The 20,521-nt window shown below is 40.3% G+C and overlaps 2 protein-coding genes across 2 annotated transcripts; one reads left to right on the top strand and one right to left on the bottom strand.

The window, feature by feature from the left end:
* The first annotated feature begins 665 nt into the window (after window positions 1-665).
* LOC122980121 (PPARGC1 and ESRR induced regulator, muscle 1) lies at window positions 666-6,632 on the top strand. Its single transcript, XM_044347852.1, has 4 exons — window positions 666-772; window positions 1,544-4,419; window positions 4,522-4,638; window positions 4,807-6,632. Exons 2-4 carry the CDS (start codon window positions 1,569-1,571, stop codon window positions 4,893-4,895), a joined length of 3,057 nt encoding a protein of 1,018 aa, XP_044203787.1. The 5' UTR covers window positions 666-772; window positions 1,544-1,568; the 3' UTR covers window positions 4,896-6,632.
* A 425-nt stretch (window positions 6,633-7,057) lies between these two features.
* On the bottom strand, window positions 7,058-18,611 carry rereb (arginine-glutamic acid dipeptide (RE) repeats b). Its single transcript, XM_044347849.1, has 17 exons — window positions 18,311-18,611; window positions 16,545-16,593; window positions 15,572-15,696; window positions 14,663-14,762; window positions 14,456-14,554; window positions 13,803-13,883; window positions 13,530-13,683; window positions 13,314-13,400; window positions 12,960-13,153; window positions 12,529-12,690; window positions 11,912-12,022; window positions 10,572-11,695; window positions 9,906-10,122; window positions 9,107-9,809; window positions 8,873-9,013; window positions 8,598-8,772; window positions 7,058-8,089 (listed from the first exon to the last, which is right to left on the bottom strand). The coding sequence occupies exons 1-17, from the start codon at window positions 18,334-18,336 to the stop codon at window positions 8,056-8,058; spliced, it is 3,582 nt and encodes a 1,193-aa protein (XP_044203784.1). The 5' UTR covers window positions 18,337-18,611; the 3' UTR covers window positions 7,058-8,055.
* Window positions 18,612-20,521: the final 1,910 nt, after the last annotated feature.

The following is a 20,521-nucleotide window of genomic DNA, read 5'->3' as shown; positions in this document are numbered from 1 at the left end:
CTCTGTTGAATGATGTATGTGCAGAGTTTGACACTAGAAGACTGTTTTCACATTCATCTGCAGAAAGTGGAAAGTTTCTCTGTGCTAATTGAAAATCTCAGTTTAAAATGTGTACATACAAGCAGGATTTGTGACATCACAACTAGTTTGGAGCCAATCCTGGTCCAGTATGCAACTTACACAAGTTTGATGTAGAAACATGAAACCTCCAGTGCACAAACACAGAGAATAGACTTTACAGTCATCTTCTGTCCCGCAATTATACTTTTGAAATGAAATACATTTGCATATTCATAGATTCTGAAATTTTTAATGAGGGAGGAGGAGGAGACATAATTTTAAGGATTTTAACAAGACAATTGAACTTTTTTGTGGAAAAAAACATACTAGACAAATTATTATTCATAGCAGAGTATTTTATATACATCTTAAAACATATCTGGAGGGGACCTTTAAATATTTGTCATTTTAAACTAATACAGTATATGTATATAAGTGCATCACTGCAGTTGTATGTCTATTATGTTTTAGCCTAATTATGTGATACATTAAATATCTTACCTCTAATAAATGTAAGGGGGCTTGTATTGAAATGTCACTGAAATGTCACACCTCTGGTAACGGAGGGAAGGACGTTTGCACCAGCAGCTACATGTGACTGGACATACTACTCTATTTATAACGGCTGAGTGCAAGGCGCCAGTCTGACATATACAAGGACAGACGGACATCAGAGCATGTCCCTGCAGGGAGAAAGTATTGACGCCAACAGGTAGGCTTCTTTTTACTATCGAAACCCTTTAACAATTACTATTGTATTGCAGCTGTGCTTCATATTGGTCAGTTTGATAATGTAAAAATACAAGACTTTAATGACTTTGACATAGAGCAGTTAAGTTTAACAACACCGTCCATTATACTGAAGACTAAATAGTAATCCTAAAACCTGCACACCTGAAAATAATGAAAACATTTTAATGTGTGGCTGAAACAATTCTGCAAAAAAGTGTTGATCAAATACAACGCGAAGATTCACTTTCTGCAATGACAGTTTCACTTTGTTTACAAAAACACCCGCTGAGTATGTTTGTTAATATGATACCGTGTTTCTTAAACTGACATTTAGACAGCTGAATTTTTCATATCAGGTCATGTGACCTGTTTTCTAAGAGCAGAGCCGTGGAGTATTTTAGGGTTTGTTATGGAGCTTGTGACCATGGTGCTCTGGTGTTGTTTTGCTGTTCTTTGAGGTCGTCATTTCCCAAGTTCTGACTTAATTTATTTTCAGTAAGGAACAAGAGCAGTTCCACATGAGATACACTTAACCTTTGCCCTGCACAATAGTTTCCTAATGACAGCTGATTAAAAGCAATGTTAAGCTTCAGACAAATGCATGTGCTCTATATTTAGCTCAAATGTGTTTATGTACCTTCAGCCAAGGATACAAAGGATGTTACATACTGCAGAAGGACACTTATTATTAGCAAAATAAATATCTATAAATAAATCTGTAACCCTCCAACACCTTCTCTACCTTTTTCAGAAGGAAGAGCATGTAAAGTATCAAAATGGATGATTTGGATCACAGCATACACATTGCAGAGTATGACTGGACAAGCTTCTGTGAGGAGAGTGAGGAGTGCAGTCTGCTGCAGCCTTCCCTCGCCTGCCCTGATAACTCAAGTGATTCAGAGGATTCAAGTTCAATCTTCAATGCAGGCCGGCAGGAGCCACAGCAAAGGCCCGCTGCGAACAAAGATGCACCTGAAAGCAACGCGACAGGGTGCAGTACTGAAGAAGAAAGCTGCACAGGTTGTATAGAACTATCAGTGCAGCTTAATCACAGTGATAGGGGAGGTCAACAAGATGATGTTACGACTAAAGAAGAAGAGGAGAGTGTAACACAGATGAAATATGAAATATGTCTTGATGGAGGAAATACTGCAGAACACATCACAGAGGTGACAAATGACAACATTACAAACACGCTGCAACCTGAAGTCATAGATGTTCACGCTTCTGTGCAAACAGAAAGCGACACTTGTGACTTCCAACCCATACCTGAGCCTGATCCAGATGTAAACAATCTAAATGTGACTGAGCCACTCACTGCAGAGAGAGCTGTGGCTGTGGGTGAGGATGTGAGCAGCGTTTCTATTAGAGCAGAGAAAGAGCGCTGGTTCGTGACAGTGAACGACAGTCCTGCACGACACCGATCACGTGTCGCCTCTGTGAAAAAAAAACGAAGACAAAAAAAACCTTATAAAGACAATCACATGTGCAGCGCCGGGCAGGAGGACACACTTGGATATGGCTTTGAGTCAGAGGTAAATAGAGATAAAAATGAATCTGAGGGAGAGAGGGACACGGAGTTCATTACGCAATCACACCAAAACTCAGGAGGTCATCTGAGTGCTGAAATAAATCCTGAGAGCTTTGAAAGGGAACACATGTCTTCTTTAACTTCTGGTGAAGAAGTCAATGTGTCACATCCACCCAAAGAAAACACAGTTGAGCCAACGATTGACATAAACAAATATGAAATTTGCAGCTTAGCAGAGACATTTACACCCAAAGACCTTTCAAAGCTGGAGAGTTTGGAGTCAGATGAGTTTGAAGACAGTGTTGAGTTCTTCTCCCTTCCCAGTAACGATTCTGAATGCTACCTGTCAGCCGCTGAATCAATAGAGGAACCTCTGCTTCTCATTAAAGACCAACACATGGAAAACCAACAAATGCATTGCAACGCTGACAGTACACAGGGCAGAGAAATGCATTCTTGCGATGCCACTCTCTCCAGCAATGTAGCAGCTACCAACTGTGAAGGTTATGAAAGTAACCGAGCTTATGTTGAGCCTACCCTGACATTTCCATCTGCTGGCCAAAGAGCTGACAAAATGCCAGACAACAACTCCGTAGGTGAAAATGACACACACAGCACGGTGCCCCAAATGCACTCGGATACACCTGGACCCCAAAAGCATGAATTGCCAACTAAAGCAAATCTTCCAGCATCTGGTTGCTCTCTGGGAGATCAGCTTGGATCTCCTCCTCCTCTCCCTGTTCCTGATTTAACTGTAACACCTTGCTCTGTGGCTGACAGCCCCGAAACACACGCCAAAGCTGAGGGCCATGCTCGACCAGTGTACGCCATCTCCGCTTTTTGGGATGAGATGGAAAAACTGACAATAAATGACATTTTGCAGCTTAGGATGGCTAGAAGCACACCTCACAGGGAAGCACAAGAAACAGTGAGACCTAATGTAGACGCTCCAACGCATAGCAGCCCTTTGGACACTGAGGAGTATCATTCATCTGATGTAGGTTTAATGGACACATCCGACACAGCTGATTCAGACTATTGCACACAGCCTGATGAATCCAAGCTGGATCGCTCAAGCTGTGACTTTTCCACCTCCGATTTTGAAGAAGACTATTGGCAGTTTATCAGCGCCAGCAGGAACTCCAGTCCTGATCCTTGTAGCAAAACCCAACGCAGTCAAAGGACGACTGATTCTCTTTTCTCAGCACATGACGAGGATGGGTCCACAAACTCTGAAGGAAAGGAGACACCCGTTCCTTTAGAAGACTTTGATGGGGAATCGAGCGAATTTGAGTGGCCAAGAAAGATGACGAAAAGCAAAAGTGTGCGCAACGTACAAGCTCTAAACACAGAGGACTTATCTTTGCAGGCTTTGCTCGGTAGTGATGAGGACAGACTGTTTCTCAGCAGCTGTCAGTCTCTGGAGGAAAACATGGTTTTGGATTTAAATGAGAGTCTGGGAACATTAATACCTGAACCTATTCTATCCTACACAGACGTACTGGATGAACACTACCGAATATCCTTCCCAGAAGTGGTTGAATACTTTTTCATGCAGGATAAAGTGAAGAATGACTCCAGTTGTGTCACCGTCTATGATCCAGAAGACCTCTCAGTGGCTCCTGTGTATGACTTTACTCTTTGTTCATTCGGAGATGAAATGTCATTCTCTTCCTTCCATGATTCCTGGCGCAGCGAGGGAAAACCCATCCCTATTTTCTCTTGTTCACATCCTACCGTCAGAGAACTCACATTCCCACAACCGGACTATGTTTTCCTGAGTGCAGACTCCTTGGAAAAGGACGACTTCTCTCCTATCAGAGTTGTGTCTCACTCTCTCATCCAGTCCAGTGATTATGGGATTGTGGGACCTCGCAGTTGGAAAAGTTTGCTGTCAATAAGGAAAATACGCTTCCACGACAAAGGTAGCATCTGGTGCAGAGGGTCTGGTGCCTGGGTGTTCCCAGTTGAGACTGAGAAGAGAGGAGATCCACAAATCCCTGTGCTCAGTGAGGGAAGAGTCTCCTCAGCCCAGTCCCAGTTGTTTAGAGAGCTAGCAGTGCAGCAGAGGATTTTGGACACTGTACAGGCAGGAAGTAGGTGTCAGCCTCTCCTAGACTGAATGTCAACTCAAAAACATATCCAAAGCAGCTGTTAATTAAATGGTACTTTTCTGTGCACATTTATATCTCTTACAGAACGAGAGGGCATCTTCTCTACACTGAAGCAGGCAGATATGTGTCTGGTCTGCATCGCCTTTGCCTCCTGGGTACTGACATCCTCTGATCCAAAGGCTGCTGATGCCTGGAAAGCAGGTATAAAACTTCTTGAACTAATTCTGTTGTTCCTCTGATAATCTGACTAAAAACTTTTTTTTCATTTTAAAACCTAAAATAAAACATTAGATATCTAACATTAACAATGTGACTTGGTTGATTTTACATCCAATTCTACAAACTAACGTTTATTGAAATCTTTTTCAGCTCTTCTAGCAAATGTGAGTGCACTGTCGGCTATCCAGTACCTGCGGCAGTATGTGAAGAAGAAGACTTCTCTTCATGATGATCCCTGATACACACACAACAGACATCATTTCCAAACATTTTCATTTGGGTCCATTCATAAAAATATATCTATTGTACATATAGTATATACTGTATATCATATCTACTAAATATCTACTGTCTCAATCAGTGTATACATTAGTTTCCAAGTTACAATACAGGATGTAAAAGTAGAGGTTAGCAAACCCATGTTTAAAGTTTATTCCACCTTTATTATCACCTTGAAACTGGTTGGACATTTTAGATGAAGGATGTCTGGTGATGTTTTATATTTTTCTTATTGTCAGGAAATCCCATGAAAAGACCAAAACCAACAGTTAATTTATCAGACTAACAAGTGTTGTCAGTCTAACAAAAGCCTGATTATTATTCTTCTGTGCCACAGGGCTCAATTACTGGCCCAAAACAATTAAAACACACAAGTGAGCCATTTTATTGAAGCGGGTGTTATATTCCTTTATGTCCATGAACATGATTACTGTAGTTTATGGGAACGGTCTCGCTGCTGTAAATATCCACCAAACACACACCAGTAGCTGAAAATGGTCCCCAACATATATGTTTATTTACGCCTGTAAAATTTGCTGTTTTTTCCTGTTTTGCTTTTTAAACCTGTCAGTATATATTATGAACCAATTTTAAAGATTTTTTAACCAATGAGCTTAGAGCTGAGACCACAGATAGACTGGTGAAGTCAGGACTTATTGAGAGACCATCTGGAACATTGTAGGTTTTGGTTTTTTCGTGGGATTTATTGACAGTGAGAAAAAAATAAATATTTCCAGCCTTATCCTTACCATGAAAACATCTCAGCTACATTTGAAACATTTTATAACTGGTTATCAGTTCTGGATTAACTGATTTTAATATATGGACCATATGTAAATACAAGCTCATACGTTTTAACAGCCGCTGTTATGTCTGGTTGTCACTGTCCGGTTCTGGTTCAACCAAGCTAAGTTGTAATAGCAGCTTGTAGGGTTTTTGATGTACTGATATGATGTGTATGCAGGGTGTCTTTGTAGAGGATGAAACTGGAGATGAAAGCCTGAGAGAAAGTCCAGTTGTAGGTTTTGGTCTGGTTTGTATGTATAGTATGTTGGAAGAAGAGATTAAGTAAGTGACTGCTTGACCTGTGCGATGGGCTAGCTTTGTCTAAAAACGTTGCTCTCCATCTTTTCTGCTTTTGACTTCTTAGTACAAAACCACCTCTCATCAGACTGTATGAGAGAGTGATTTTTCCCTTTTTAGACCATTTCATTTGGATAATTTTTACAAGCCTCAAGAGCTAAAACTATTCAGTGTTAAAATATACAGTCAGGTGAAAAGGCCTGAAAAACAACTTAACAACCTCTGTGGCAGATTTGTCTTTTTCCTGCACCGATATACCAACAGTTAATCGATTAATTTCTCACAGCCCAAGGCAACTTCTTCAAATGTCTATTTGTTTAATATCATGTATAATAAAGATAAGAATCAGATTTTCACATTTGAGAAGCTGCAACCAGCAAATATTTGGTATATTTTGCTTTAAAAAAGAAAAAAGAAAAAAAAGACTAAATTATTTGATTATCAAAATAGTTGTTGATTAAATTTCTGTCTATCGACTAATTGATTAATCGACTAATCTAGCTCTACTACCCCTTAGATTCATCTCAGGTCACCTTGTGGTCTAAAATACTATCTGGTGACATGATCAGTGCAGGATCTGCTGTGATGCAAAAACACATCTGCCACATCCTGTAGTGGAACAAAATGTACGCTAAAATGATTTCTCATTAGTAGCTTTGACTACATACATAACCTGCTGACATTTCCTTTAGTTGTTGCTGTCTCAAATGCTTTTACATATTGCCCCTAAGTGATCTGCTGCTGTCTCTGCAACTGTCAAACAATGTTGTGAAAAATCTACAAGCAAACAATTGTTCACAGGATATTTCTTACCTCTTGCCAAACAAGACTGAGTACATATGATTTTACATAAACAACAGATTTTGTGCAATAAAAAAAAAAATAAAAAAAATCAATGAATACACCACTCTACTCTCTGTCTAAGTGAATGGGTACAGGATACAACAGCACCAGCAGAAACTATACTGGTATTTCCCCACAGTATACACCACAGGCTGTGTTTCCTTTCTGCACAAAATAACTCCAAGTGCAAAGAAAATAAGGTGTCATTGCAGAAATATTTATTGAAATAAATATGCAATGGATACACTTTCATATTGTCACATAAATATTGAATTTCGAGGCAGTTGTTTTTAAAATTCCATTAAGATTTAGTTTCTCTCCAATTCAGTTATTCTCATCAAAAAGATGTAAATACATTGTTCTAATAAAACTTTCTGTCTGTAGCAACAGATCATGATCCAATTAATAATTATCTCACCTTATAATACTATATACTGTTTTAGCTTATGGTTTACTGCTATCGTGCTAAATCGAGGGTCAGATGTTCACATCTACTGCTCTATCAATAGTACTCATTCATATAGAATATTGTGAACATGTAATATTTACAGTCTCAAAAATGAGCGAATAAAAGCTTAGGTTATACTGTGAAAAGATATCTTGATATATAAAACTTTAGGATTTAGACAAATATTTAGCAGATTTTAGAGTAAAACCAACCTCTACTATGCTTTCAAAGTCTAAACACGACAATGCAACTTGCTACTCTAGTGTGGTGAAAACTGAAGACTGAGTCATGCTAGGTCGTTACAATCATTCAAACACGGATTTTAAATGTCATTCTGTACAAGGAAATCATTTAGAAGTCATAGGAATATTTAAACTTAACACCAAAGTCAGTCTGTTTTCATATCCTTTCTAAGAGCTGTATTTTTAGCAAATTTATACCACCGCATATGAAACAGTTTTACAGTTTGTTAGAGAAAATCTGACGCTTTAAATCTCACATGAACCTGTGAGATTGTTCATTATTTTGATAATAAAACTCGTATAAAGTCTTGAGTGATATGAAAATCTCAGACAGACTTTGACAGTCCCATTAAGTGCTGAACAAGGAATGCACATAAAGATACACAAAGATTTTTTTCTAAAATATATTAAAACAGAAATTGACACACAAATATTCTCTTACAGTCTCGAAAGGTATTCTACTGGGTATGAGTATAGGGTTTCAGGGCATGCACCACCTGCGACTCACGATGGCTTGTCACCTTCTTTCTTCAGACGGCTGCGGAAAAACAGAAACAAATGTTGGTGAACACTCTGTGCAGTTGGCTGTGAAACACATTTTACGCGTGTTTGACTGAGCAATGTGCACTGATGTTGGTCATTTTGGCTCCATAGTGGAGGGATCATGCAAAAACTAACAGCCGCTATAGAAATAATGTGTAATTTTATCACTCAGTAGCAAAGGAAATTAGAGTAAATATGACAAATATAGTCCAGATCTCTTTAAAATTAAACAGATTTTATTTATTTATTTTTCCTATGATATTATTTATTTTTTCGGTTATGATGTTTATTTTTGACTTGTGTCAATACACAGTATTAGCTAGTGTTGCAATTGTGATTACTGCTTGTGTGCTGGTCTGTTGTTCTACAGCTCCGTGATCAAAGAAATTGTCCCCTTTAAAGATTTTTTTTTTACCTAAATTACTCAAGTTCCTCAAGTAGTCAGCCCTACTTATAGATAATTAATTCTAAAACCAAACTTTTCCAACATTCAAAGACCTCACCTGTAATAATCTTCCTGACTGGGTAGAGGGCCTCCATGCAGGTGATGCCCATGAAGCCACTGCTGCTCCATCGCCATCCTCTGCAGCTCTGCAGACTGAGCATGCATGGCCTGCAGCTGATGTGCGGCAGACATCTGAGGAATTGGACCCTGCAGCTCTCTTGGATACGCAGCTCCTATAGAGACCACAAATATAAAAATACAAGGTTGGACAAGCTGGACTCAGAACACAGTCGAGTCACGGGCTGTATGTACATTTGAAGTTTACATACGTACCAAACAAAGGGTGGCGCAGCATCTCATGATCATGAGGAAGATCACTGAGTAAAGGGTTGGGGATCGGGCCACCAGGGAAGGGGAACCGGGCCAAACGTGGTCCTGGAGCCAGGGGGTCCACTAGCGGATGAGGGCTTGAACCTGTATGAGAAAACAGGAAATACAGTAAATGTGAACTTCACACCATCTGATGCATCACTGCTGACTTCTCAAAGTCAATACGTCCAGCCTCACCTTGACCGAGGGGATCCTGTTGGTGCAGGTGGAGGTGAGAGTGAATGTGAGAGTGCTGGTGATGATGCGGCGTCACGTTGAGCATCTGCAGCCTGGCGGCGGGGTCCGTCGCCACGGAGGCCATCCTCTCTGCGTGAAGCCGCTCTGCAGTTAGTCGCTCGGCGTAACTCAGCTCCGGGCGCAGTTGAGGCCCCGCCAGCGCCATCCTCTCCCGCTCCAGATGGTTCAGCCCAGGATGGAATTGTGCGAAGGGGTGCGGAGGCCCGGGTATGTGGGGAAGAGCCAGCGCTCCGTGTCTGGCAAAGTGCTCCATGGGGTTGGCCGAGGGATGTAAGGTTTCCAGATCTGGGGGTTTGACCTCGTAGCCAGGCTTCATCCTCTCGCGGAGCTCCCTCTCTCGGAGGTTCCTCAGCTCGCGCTCTCTGAGGCTGGGCTCAGCGCTGTACAGGCCGGGCATGTGGTAGGCCAGCAATGGGTCCCCGGGACTCAGTGACACGTAGAAAGGGTGGTTGCGGTTAGTGGGGGACATGACATGGGGGCGGGCGTATTCACTCAAGGTGCGTAGGGCAGGTGTATCAGGGCCAATGTAGGGGGGCACAGCGGCTACAGTGGTAGGCGGCTGCTCAAAGGAGGGGCGTCCGTGAGTTTGAGCCGTTATCTGAACCTCACTCATGCGACTGTCGTGGGAGGAGCTGGAGGCTCTCTGTAAACAAAGATGGTGTGTGAGATAACTCATACATGTTCTGTGTAACAGAGAAGATGCTTAAAAAAACAAGAATGAAATGAATGTTGCACTCACTGCGTTTCTGTCGGCCTCTCTTTCTCGCTCTCGTTCTCGCTCTCTTTCTCGGTCCTTCTCCCTTTCACGTTCTTGCCGAGCGCTGAGCTCAGCCTCTCTTCTGGATTTCTCCACAGCCTCCTCCCTTTTTTTGGCCAGCTTGGAGGATGAAAGTGGAGTGAAGAACAGGTCTGTTCTGGCACAGGAGTTGTAACCACGATCCAAGTGTTTAATAAACCTGAAGGTAATGACAGATGAGCATTTATTAGTATTATCAATTTCATTCACACAAATCACAACATGATTCATGAAAAGGCTGCAGTGATTTTGGCACTATACTGTATATATGCAGTGGGATGAGACGTACATTTACTGAACGCTGCACGACACTAATGTCTTTTAATCTTTATCTGTCCCTGATTTTTAATTACATTTTGATGAATGTGACGTCACTTAAACCTGAGTTTTATATTTCTAGTTTTGTTCAGTTATAAAACATTATATAAAACATTTCAGACACTGACTTTACTGCTGACATTTGGCGACTAATTAACTCTCCAAGAGCTGGCTTTACAACAAAGCTGCTTTTACAACAGTACGTAAGAGTGTCAAAACTATTTTTACAAGAGGAGTGAACTTCTTTTTGGGAATTTTCCACAAGATAATGTTTGTGAGACTGAGATTTACCGTGCTGACTGGCTGGCATGGCTTGCTATGTTGCTGATGGTGGGCTCCGGCGAGGGGCTGCGTGGTGGAGACGGCGGGCTTTCAGCTTCTTCCACCTCATCCAGAGGCTCTTCTTTAATCTGAATTTGTGACCCTCCTGCAGTGGCGCTCGGTGACGGCCTCAGAGGAAGAGGCGGAAAAGACGACTGGAGGCTTGGGGCGGTGTCAACAGTGGATGATGTTACAGAGCTGAGGGGGTGCGAGGATGGACCAGAAGGGTTAGAAGAACTTGTGTTCTTTCCAGGGTGGGTCTGCACATGAAAGATCACTGGAAGTTGGGTGGGAAGTGACTGCATTGGTAAAGGCTGTTGCATGAGCTGAAGAGGGGGAGGGGGCGCACCTGGGGGATGCTGGTTGGGCAGAGAATTGAGGGGCTTCAGAGCAGGTGGAGGGGGGAGATTGGAGGGCATCTGGGGGAAAGGTGTAGCAGACTGGTGTGGCATCTGTTTGTGTGAAGGTGGAATTGGGGTGGTGGGAGGAGGCTTGATTTGTGGGCCAGAGAGAGGAGGCTGGGGGAGCTGCGATTCCCTAAAGAAGGGTGGGGGTCGCTGGGGGGCCTGAGGCTGTGAAGACACAGAGCTAAGAGCAGGTGGGACCTGAAATGCCGGCGAGAGAGGAGAATCCTGACCCAATGCCGATGGGAGAGGTGGTGGACCCGAGAGAGAGAGGGAGGTGGGCTGTGGTCGGCTGTTTGGACCCACTACGGCAGATGACTGACCAGCGGCTGACTGAGGGGCGTCTGGAGAGGGAGGAGGGGGGCTCTGAGCAGGATCAGCAGAGGGGGTGCTTTGCGGTGGCTGGGGAGTGACGGGAGGGCCCTGAGAGGGGAGGGCCTGCACGACCGGTGTGTCAGCCAGGACAGCGGCCGGAGCGACCGGCTCTGACGGGACGCCGTTCGGCTGAGCAGACGAGTCAGAGTCGCTCTCGTTGCCCTGCTGAGGGCTGGGAATGCTGGGAGAGGAGCTGCGGTTGTCCTGATCGATGTCTTTGGTGTCACTGCTGCCGTCATCCTGAGCACTGCGGCTTTCTGAAGAGCTTTCCTCCTCTACCTCGGCCTCTACCTCTGACCGGGAGCCCTGAGGATCCTGGAGGAACACAAAAAACTGGATCATGTTAGTTTGTATCTTTCAGTACGAACATATTATTATGTGAAATGAGCCAAAAAGCAGCTTTTCCTCAGACAATTAAAGACTGATATATGATATCTTACATGTCTTAGTGCAACAGAACAAAATGCAAAATGGTATTCATGTGGTATTTGCCATAAAAATACACACAGTGTTTTGCTGCTGCTCTCGCACCTGTGTCTTTGCCCTTTTAGGTGTAACTTTTTCAGGCTCGTCCGGCTCCTGAGCAGGACTCTCCCTCACACGTTTTGTTGTCTTTGGTGACGCAACCTCGTCTTTCATCTTCTGTAGACACAGCATAATATTTTCACATCAGCTGTATTAGTCACACAAGATCATGATGACTGAGAAATCCAAAAGCCTAACCTAATATGTTAAATAATTTGTTTTGGTAAAAGCTGTATTACATATGTCCTCATGTGACACACTGTGCATGATATAAAGTCAGTTAGAAACACAAATACAGTACACAATGTCTTAAAATACATCTGCAACTTTATCGACTGACAGTCTGGTAACCGTCCATATTTAGAAAATACTGTTTCATTAAAGTGACTCCAGCCCACAAAATTGTACACATATCAGAAAACTGTACACCCTGTAATTAATTGTGAGCTTGTTGTGCAACTCTTGAGATCAGTTCTGTTGTCCTTGTCTTCGCTACAATGTCAACATCTCCTGTCTGGCATCATCATTGCTTTTATGTAACTAACTGCAACATGTTAAACATGTCATACAGGTACAGGTGATGTGTAGATTACGTCGTATATCTGTTGTATGTGTATACGTACCTTGTTTGTCTTCTTCGTGGAGTCGTTCTTACTGTCTGTGGAAGACGTTCTCAAAGAATGAGAAGTCGCTCCACTCGGGGAGGTCTGGCTGCTGGACTGCTGATCCTCACTGGTTGGGGAGCCTGTGAGCCTCCTGTGGCCACTTCTTAAAGATGACAGCTGCTTTAAAAATAGTCACGAGTTAATATGATTAAAATGCAAGCAAGAAAGACGTATTTCTCCTTATTGCTTAACAGAAATTAAATGTTCTCCTTATTCTCCTTATTATATTAACTTTGTTAGATTCAATAAGGCAGTAAAATTTATTATCAAAATGTTATTTTGACTATAAAATGAGATTTTTGCATGACCATCTCCTTGTAAATCTTCATTGCTAGCAATTAAGATGACTGATGCGTCTCCAATAGAAGAGGTGCCCGCCTCAGGCTTACCGGTGCTCTGCTCCGTCGTGTCCTCATGCCATGCTTGCTGTTCACCTCTTCTTCCTCTTTGACAGGTTTAAACATGAATGGAGCGCCTGCAGACTTCTGAGCTGGTGGCAGACAACCGTGTTTGTTTTCGTATGTGCGGCAGGACGTGCACAGCAAGTGGTTATCTCTCCCTCCTTGGTGCCAATCCTTAGAACCTGTTAAAAGAAAAACAGCTTTAGGTACAAGTGTCACACGTCTTTTAAAGCCCTATTCATTCAAGCATTTCTCTCAGGTCTAAACTCCTTATAAGCAATCTGTAAATGAATTGTGTTGAATAAAATACTTAACTCTTCCCAAACTAAAGATTAAACTTACTTGTTGTACCACAGTGGCTGCAGCTCTTGATTTCCTGCTCGCTGTCTTCACTATCAAGATCATCCTCACTGGCAGAACTTGCATCCACTGCAAAGATGAAAAGATCAACTTAGACAAACACCAACTTGAAGGACTGCCACACACAACCGTGAACAAAATTCACTTTCATGAATAGGGATGGCAACACATCTCTGACGAACATTAAGAAGCGCTTACCTGAATAATTTCGGGGTGGGGTGCTCACAGGAGCCGCTGCAGAGCGAGTCTTTGCCTTACGAGAGGACGGCTGTCGGCGTTGCTGTCGATAAGCTCTCGTTCCTGCAGCCTCAGGAGTTTTCTTCCAGTGGTAATAGAAAGTGATCAGCTCTCCCTGATGATAAGAACACAGATTTTTAGTGAGCCATGTTTTTCATTAAAATGAACAACAATATTGAATTGCTGCATGCATGAAATATTTTTTCTGAAAGCAAAAACAAAGTGTTTGATTACAGTCTTTTTGCTGGGCAGAAAGTCTTTCCGAATCCGGAAGAAATTCTTTCCATACTGTCTGAGGCCTTTGATGAAGCGTTTCTGCGGGAAAAAAAGGTCGGGGAGGATAAAATCAAATGATGATAAGTTGGGAAACAAAAGGCTCCAGTACAATTAATGTTATGATTCACAGTTGCTTTTATTTAAGATATATTTGAAGTTATCATTGTAATTGAAATAGTCTTCGCTGATCTGCTGTTTAAAACTGACATAGTTACAAAACACTGTTTTAGAATTACAGCAGCGGAGAGGTCATGAAACAACTATGTACTTATCAAAAGAAGGTAAGTAAACTGCCAAGTTCTGATCAGAAAAAGTACATTTTACACTGCCGAGACTGTTCAACAAGATATATTTAAAATCATGATTCCATGACAACTCAGCAACTTTCTGAGGAAAAACAGCTACTGAACAATCTTGTAGTGAGTTTAGTTTGTAAACTGTAATTTCCAAGGTCAAGAGTGAACTTTCAAACTCATATCTAAAATACTTAAAACAACCTTAAAGCAGTGTCATCTTCAAGGGTTTTTATCCACCTACACACAAACTGTTAAGGACTAAGAAACTATCAGCACTGACCTTCAGTGCTGTGTTACTAGCAAAAGGAGCCTCACCACATCATCCTCCGACCAGCATTTCTCAATAAGCTTTGGCAGAGGCTTCTTAACCAGACGCTGGAGAGCTTTTGCTGCATCATAATGACTCGCGTGTAGCTAGAATTCAGAAAAAAAAAAACAAAGCTGTTTGTTCATTTGAAACACAATAATTAATATTCCTTGATTCAAATGGATAATGTTGAGTATAATCCTAGCGCTCCGCACCATGTTGAGTGCATTGAGTGTGGTATCATCACGGGAGGCTGCTAAACATCCGTCCTCTGTGGATCCACCATCACACATCCCTGCAAACGCTGCCATGCTCCTTGAAAAATAGACAAAACAGATTTCTGATGTTATGTGAAATTAATATTAAAAAGTGCATTTTTACACTTTCACTGTTTAATTTTCTGTGTGATTCCTATTCCCCCGATAAAAACCAGATTAAGAAATCAGGTAAATGTGAGAAAGTAGATAATAACCAAGTTGCTTAACAGAATTTCAACTTGACACTTGTCTCACTGGAAGCATTTACTCAGCTGTTTTTAATGAACACGAATGCTGATAATAGAACAATGTGTTTTAAGACCTGAATAAATACATCCACCACCACTCCTCCATTCAGGTTAAGCAACTTGAGCAATAGTTTGACAGTTAAGGATAAACTAAATCCAGTGTGGATGAATATTTCTCTCAAAACGTCTTTCTCAGTTTAATTCACCTTAATCTTTGGTTATTTTAATGTAGTCTGGTGCAAGAAGCACAAATAGAGAAGCACACATGAGACATGAATCATGCGTACGTTGATTTAACAAGGAACCTTAAACAAACTGGCATTCACATGTCCAGACTAAGACTGGTTTTGTTTTGCGTGTACTTCCCCATTTTAACTCCATTTTGACCATGATGGTGTCAAAAAGCCAGTCAGAAGAACTGGTTCTTTTTTGTTATTAATATACAACAGTTTTAATATATAGTAATGTAGGGTTTGTTTAGTAGCAACAAGTTATTTCCTCACAGTTGCAGAAATGCTATAAACAGACACATCCAGGTTATATAGTGAGGGCTTATATGGCTTAATTCTGTCAAAGTTTTCCTTCTAAGCTGACCCAAGTGCAGCTAATAATCACTGACCTGGCAGCTCTGAGGTACATGAGAAGGTCACAGTCATTGACCCCGGGCGTCCACATCAGCTCCTCACTCTCTGTCTGAGTCTGTAAGCCAGGCGTAGGCCGCGGCTGCAACTCTGGAAGCTTCGCCTGCAGAAAAACCAAAGAAGAGATAAAATCTAGTAAACACTTATTAGACACTCTAAGAAAACAACAAACTGTGTGCCCTGCTCAGATTTATTTTTGATAAAAAGGTACAATTACAAACCTAAAAATTCAAGGGACAATATTTTCAAAACTAAAACAAAAAAATGATTTACATTTTAAGAATGATTAAATTGACTACTAGAATTTGTATTAAAGTAACTGAGGATGATGGATTTCATTATCATAACATGGATTTTGCTGATGTTCGAATTTATTATCTAAAAACGTACTTTTCAATACATTTAATATATTCCATGACAGAAACATACTAACATCCATACTGTATGTCATGCCAGCACTAAAACACACTGCACTGACAGGTCTGATCAATTTATAATTATTAAGCCGTTAGACTCTATTATTATACTATTATATAATTAAACTATTATACTATTAAGGCAAACAAGCCAAAAGCTTCCAGTGACACAAACTGTTTGGTTTCTTTACAATAATCTTCCTCCAAAGTTTGAGGTTTTCAAAGATATTTCTTCGCCCAAAATAGGTTTGACTTTTAGGCATAAAAATATAATGATGCATTAATTATTTTAATGTTTTACTATGTTATAATATGACACAAATTATAAGAATCATCTTTATTTGCCAAGTATGTTTACGCATACAAGGAATTTGACTCTGGTTTAGTGGCTCTCAGTGTACTTACACAAAATAACAACACAACAATCCTCACAAATATACACAAGGAATGTCGATATACAGCTGAAACCGGTTCTGCGGACTGTAAACAGGATACATATTATTATGAATTATTGTTCAGTTCTTGCAGGTTGTACCTGATGACTTGGTCCCACTCTGATTTCGCCTTGTGTGCTGTTCAGGCTCCTGAAATGAAAAAGAAAAACACCTCAAGATGATCAGTAGCATTACACTTTTTAATAGCCCTAATAATCACGGCTACCTATAAAAGTCTTGCCATTGACACCAATATATAAGCTGTTAATTTCCAGGTAATTAACACTGTACAGTATAAGGCTGCAACTAATGATTATTTTCATTATCGATTGACCTGTTGATTATTTTTTTCGATTAATTGAATAGTTGTTTGGTCCATAAAAGATAATATAAAGATACTTTATTGTCACTGTAAAAGTACAATGAAATGTCGTTTGGAGCAAGCCTGTAGATGCCTAATTAAGAATAAAAAACTAAAAAATATAGACACTATACAGTATAAGATACAAAAAATATAAAATAGAGAACGAGATACTGTATATACACAGAATAAAAATAATAAAATGCTGGGAGCAAGTGGAGCTAGTAGTGCAGCAGTTTGGAGAAATATTACATTGAACAGATTATAGTTAAGTGAAGGGGGTGAAATAAATAAAGGAACAGTCACAGTGGCTGATAAATAATTCCAGTATTGCACATGACGAGCGGTAAGATGACTAATAAACAGTCACAGTGGTTGAGATATAATACAGTCAGTGCCAGTACGAACGGTTGCAAATGATCAACATGTGTAAGTGTTTAAATGTGAGTAATATAGCTCAGGTCCAAATGTCAGAAAATGGTTAAAAATGTTGATCACTATTTCCAAAAGTCCAAAATGACGTCCTCAAGTGTCTTGTTTTATCCGCAACCCAAAGATATTCAGTTTACTGTCATAGATGATTAAAGAAACCAGGAAATATTCAAATTTGTGAAGCTGGAATCAGAGAATTTTTGACATTTTTATCTTATAAAATGACTCCAAACATTAAATCGATTATCAGAATAGTTGGCCATTAATTTAACAGCTGGCAACTAATCGACTAATCCTTGCAGCCCCAGTACAGTATGTCCACAGAGGTATGATCGATATGTGGGTAACTTCAGCTGTAGTCAGAGTGTCTTCCCTCCCACTTAACAGTGATTTCAGCAGCAGAAAAACATCCCGCCCCTCCATCTGTGGGAACCAATCTCAGCTGTGACCCGCGACGTTTCCTTATATTACATGAATGAAATCCGACGCTAGCTACCGCAAAAGACTGTCAATCAATCACACAGGAGCTGCTAATTTTTTACGGTCACCATTACAAGAACAGTGTGTGCTACTTTAGAGATATTCACAGGTTGACAGTCGCCGGCAGACTCCGCCACACAGTTAACGCGAGCAAAAAGTACAGTATGTGATCGATAATAAATATCAACGTTAGCATGCAGCACATACATACATACATACAGAGGGAGCCATGTAAATATACACGTCAAGCCCGGAGGAATTAACAGCCGATCCACTAAACATGTTTGCAAACGATGCATAACGTTAACCCACATCATTTATATGCCTCCTGTATAAATTACAGTTCGCCACAGAAAAGCCGTTTAGCTAACAGTAGCTGGCTAGCTGCTAACGACACAGCAACATTAACGCTGTTATTGGGGGCTAGCTTGTTAGCCAGACAGCGAACTTCGTGACCACTGACACTCCGACTATTTCACACAAACGCCTCGCAAAGTAGCACTACGAAAAGAATACAAAAAAACAGTAAAAACACACATTAAATGAACAACAACCTCAATACAAATGAAGACGGTGAGTTAATAATCAAGTTACCTCCGCGGACTGAACAGGTCGTCCATGTCGAGGGATGTTTGGATGTGGCTTGTTGACACTCCGCAGCGCAGTGGGCGACACACACACACAAACTGTGCGAAGCCCCTATTACATGGCTATTCAAAATGGAGGCGGTGTAGTGGAGGGAGTCAGTCTGTTTTTTTTTTCTCTCTCGCTCTCTCCCAGTGCAATGACCTCAGCAGCCACAGCTAAGCCTTCAAAGTTGTCTGGGTGTACATAACTGAGCATGTGCCGCGGATCAGCAGCAGCAGCAGCTGCAGCAGCAGGCGGCGGGTCTGCTCATCATCATCATCATCATCATCATCATCCTCCTCCTCCTCCTCCTCATCATCATCATCATCAGCTGCTGCTGCAGCTGCTGTAAACAGGCGTCCATGAATCAAACAACACATCAGACTCAACGTGATTATGTAAGCAGTTGTATTAACCACAAACAGTCCTGTTGGTAAATACAGGTAGATTTTTACAGGTAAATAATATTGTATTAATACGCAAATAGACACAAATATATTTGAAAAACATCTTCATTTACAAGCTTTGAATAAAAAATCTTGAAATATTTGTGCGCAGCTTATCTCACAATATGCAGCCATGCTACTGTGATTTTTATAGCAATAATAATAGTAATAATAATAGTAATAATAATAATAATAATAATAATAATAATTGTATGTTATTAATGCTGCAGCACTTTGAGTTTCACTAAGAATGAAAAGTACAAATGTATTATTATTATTAGTATTATTATTTTTATTATTATTATTATTATTAACTGAGTGGGGGGGGGTCCAGACTTTTGACTGTTTCTGTATATATACTGTATATATGTAGATAACACTATTGCATATTTAATTTGCATTTATTACTTCACCTATATAACATATATATATACATATATCTATTGTAATGTGTAATGTTTATTATTCATAGTTCTTATCAGTTTTCCTTGTTTCCTGCATCGCTGTAACATGCAGATCTCCCCTCTGGGAACCAATAAAGACTTATCTTGATCATAAAGCATTTTAAGTTGTATTTTATGGCTTTATTAGTGGTTTAAGATACCCATATTTTAATAAAAAATACTGTGGTTTGTTTAATAATTGGTATGCCCTTGTTAAATATAACATCTAATTCTTCTTCCTCATTAAAAAAAATACAGTCTATGACTCAGGAAATATTTTTCATTTTCTCCCCTCAGCTGATAAATGTGTCAATGGGTGTGTCAAACATACATCATTCTGTACAGTAACGCTCAAACATCCAAGTGAAGTAACAATATGCACAACTACATTTTTGATAAATAAAATAAACATAGATAAAATTTACAATTTTTAATTTACTTTATAGTTTTGGACCATTAAGAAAGCAGCTCCTGGGTTGCCAGGTTGTGGAAAAATCCCTTTGGTGTTGATCTGGTTTGTCTGATCTGCTGGAAGAGCTACAGAGCAACTGAACCAAAATGTTTTTATAAACAACTTTAACTAAGGGTAGTTTTAAACAGAAAAGATATTATACTGCACAAACCTGTACTGAGTGCATCATGACACAAACAGCTTGAACCCAAGTACAGCAAGCAGATCCCCCTCCCTCTTGTCCCATTTTCAAATTTACGGTAAATTATCTCTTCCTGTTTGTCTCTCTCACACACAAAGCAACTACGCTGTGTATACAATGCTGCAAAACAGCACCCTTCCTGTTGCCAGTTTTATATTGTCTTTATTTACTATTGCAACCATTATTATTATTTTTATGTACATTTTTTTGATCACTAGAACATTTTATTGTTTTTATTGAAACAAGGCATATCCTTACATGTGACGACACTTTTCATTCATTGCACTTCACTCAATGCTACTTACACTGTCTTTTTACTTGTCTGTTGTTGTTTTTTACTGTATCTGTTAATGTGTTCACAGTGGCACTGAAGGAACACAATTTAATTTCCCTGTATACTGAGTATTGTGTATTGCAAGAATGACAAATTTAACCTTGTGGACTTTTAAATTATGCAAATGAGCCTGTGTGTGTGCATAAAAAAGCATTAATGAGAGAATTTAAGAAAAATGTACCTTCAAAAATCAAATAATTTGCAGGAAAGGGTTTATGATTTAAGAAATACAATGGTGCAAAGACTTATGAATTATGACTGTTTAAAGAAGAGCAAACAAAACTGCACTGAATTTGACTTAT

The sequence above is a fragment of the Thunnus albacares genome, chromosome 4 (assembly GCF_914725855.1).
Source record: "Thunnus albacares chromosome 4, fThuAlb1.1, whole genome shotgun sequence".
Classification (NCBI taxonomy): Eukaryota; Metazoa; Chordata; class Actinopteri; order Scombriformes; family Scombridae; genus Thunnus; species Thunnus albacares.
Note: the sequence above shows the minus strand (reverse complement) of the source record. Positions and strands in the feature narration are given on the sequence as shown.

What these genes read in the sequence shown, in the direction of transcription:
- LOC122980121 (XM_044347852.1), top strand. Translation starts at nt 1,569, where the DNA reads ATGGATGATTTGGATCACAGCATACACATTGCAGAGTATGACTGGACA. An exon ending in GGACACTGTACAGGCAGGAA is followed by an intron (nt 4,420 to 4,521) that starts GTAGGTGTCAGC and finishes TATCTCTTACAG; the next exon opens with AACGAGAGGGCATCTTCTCT. An exon ending in TGCTGATGCCTGGAAAGCAG is followed by an intron (nt 4,639 to 4,806) that starts GTATAAAACTTC and finishes AATCTTTTTCAG; the next exon opens with CTCTTCTAGCAAATGTGAGT.
- rereb (XM_044347849.1), bottom strand. Translation starts at nt 18,336, where the DNA reads ATGGACGACCTGTTCAGTCCGCGGAG. An exon ending in CACTCAATGCACTCAACATG is followed by an intron (nt 14,555 to 14,662) that starts GTGCGGAGCGCT and finishes TCTGAATTCTAG; the next exon opens with CTACACGCGAGTCATTATGA. An exon ending in CCCACCCCGAAATTATTCAG is followed by an intron (nt 13,401 to 13,529) that starts GTAAGCGCTTCT and finishes TCATCTTTGCAG; the next exon opens with TGGATGCAAGTTCTGCCAGT.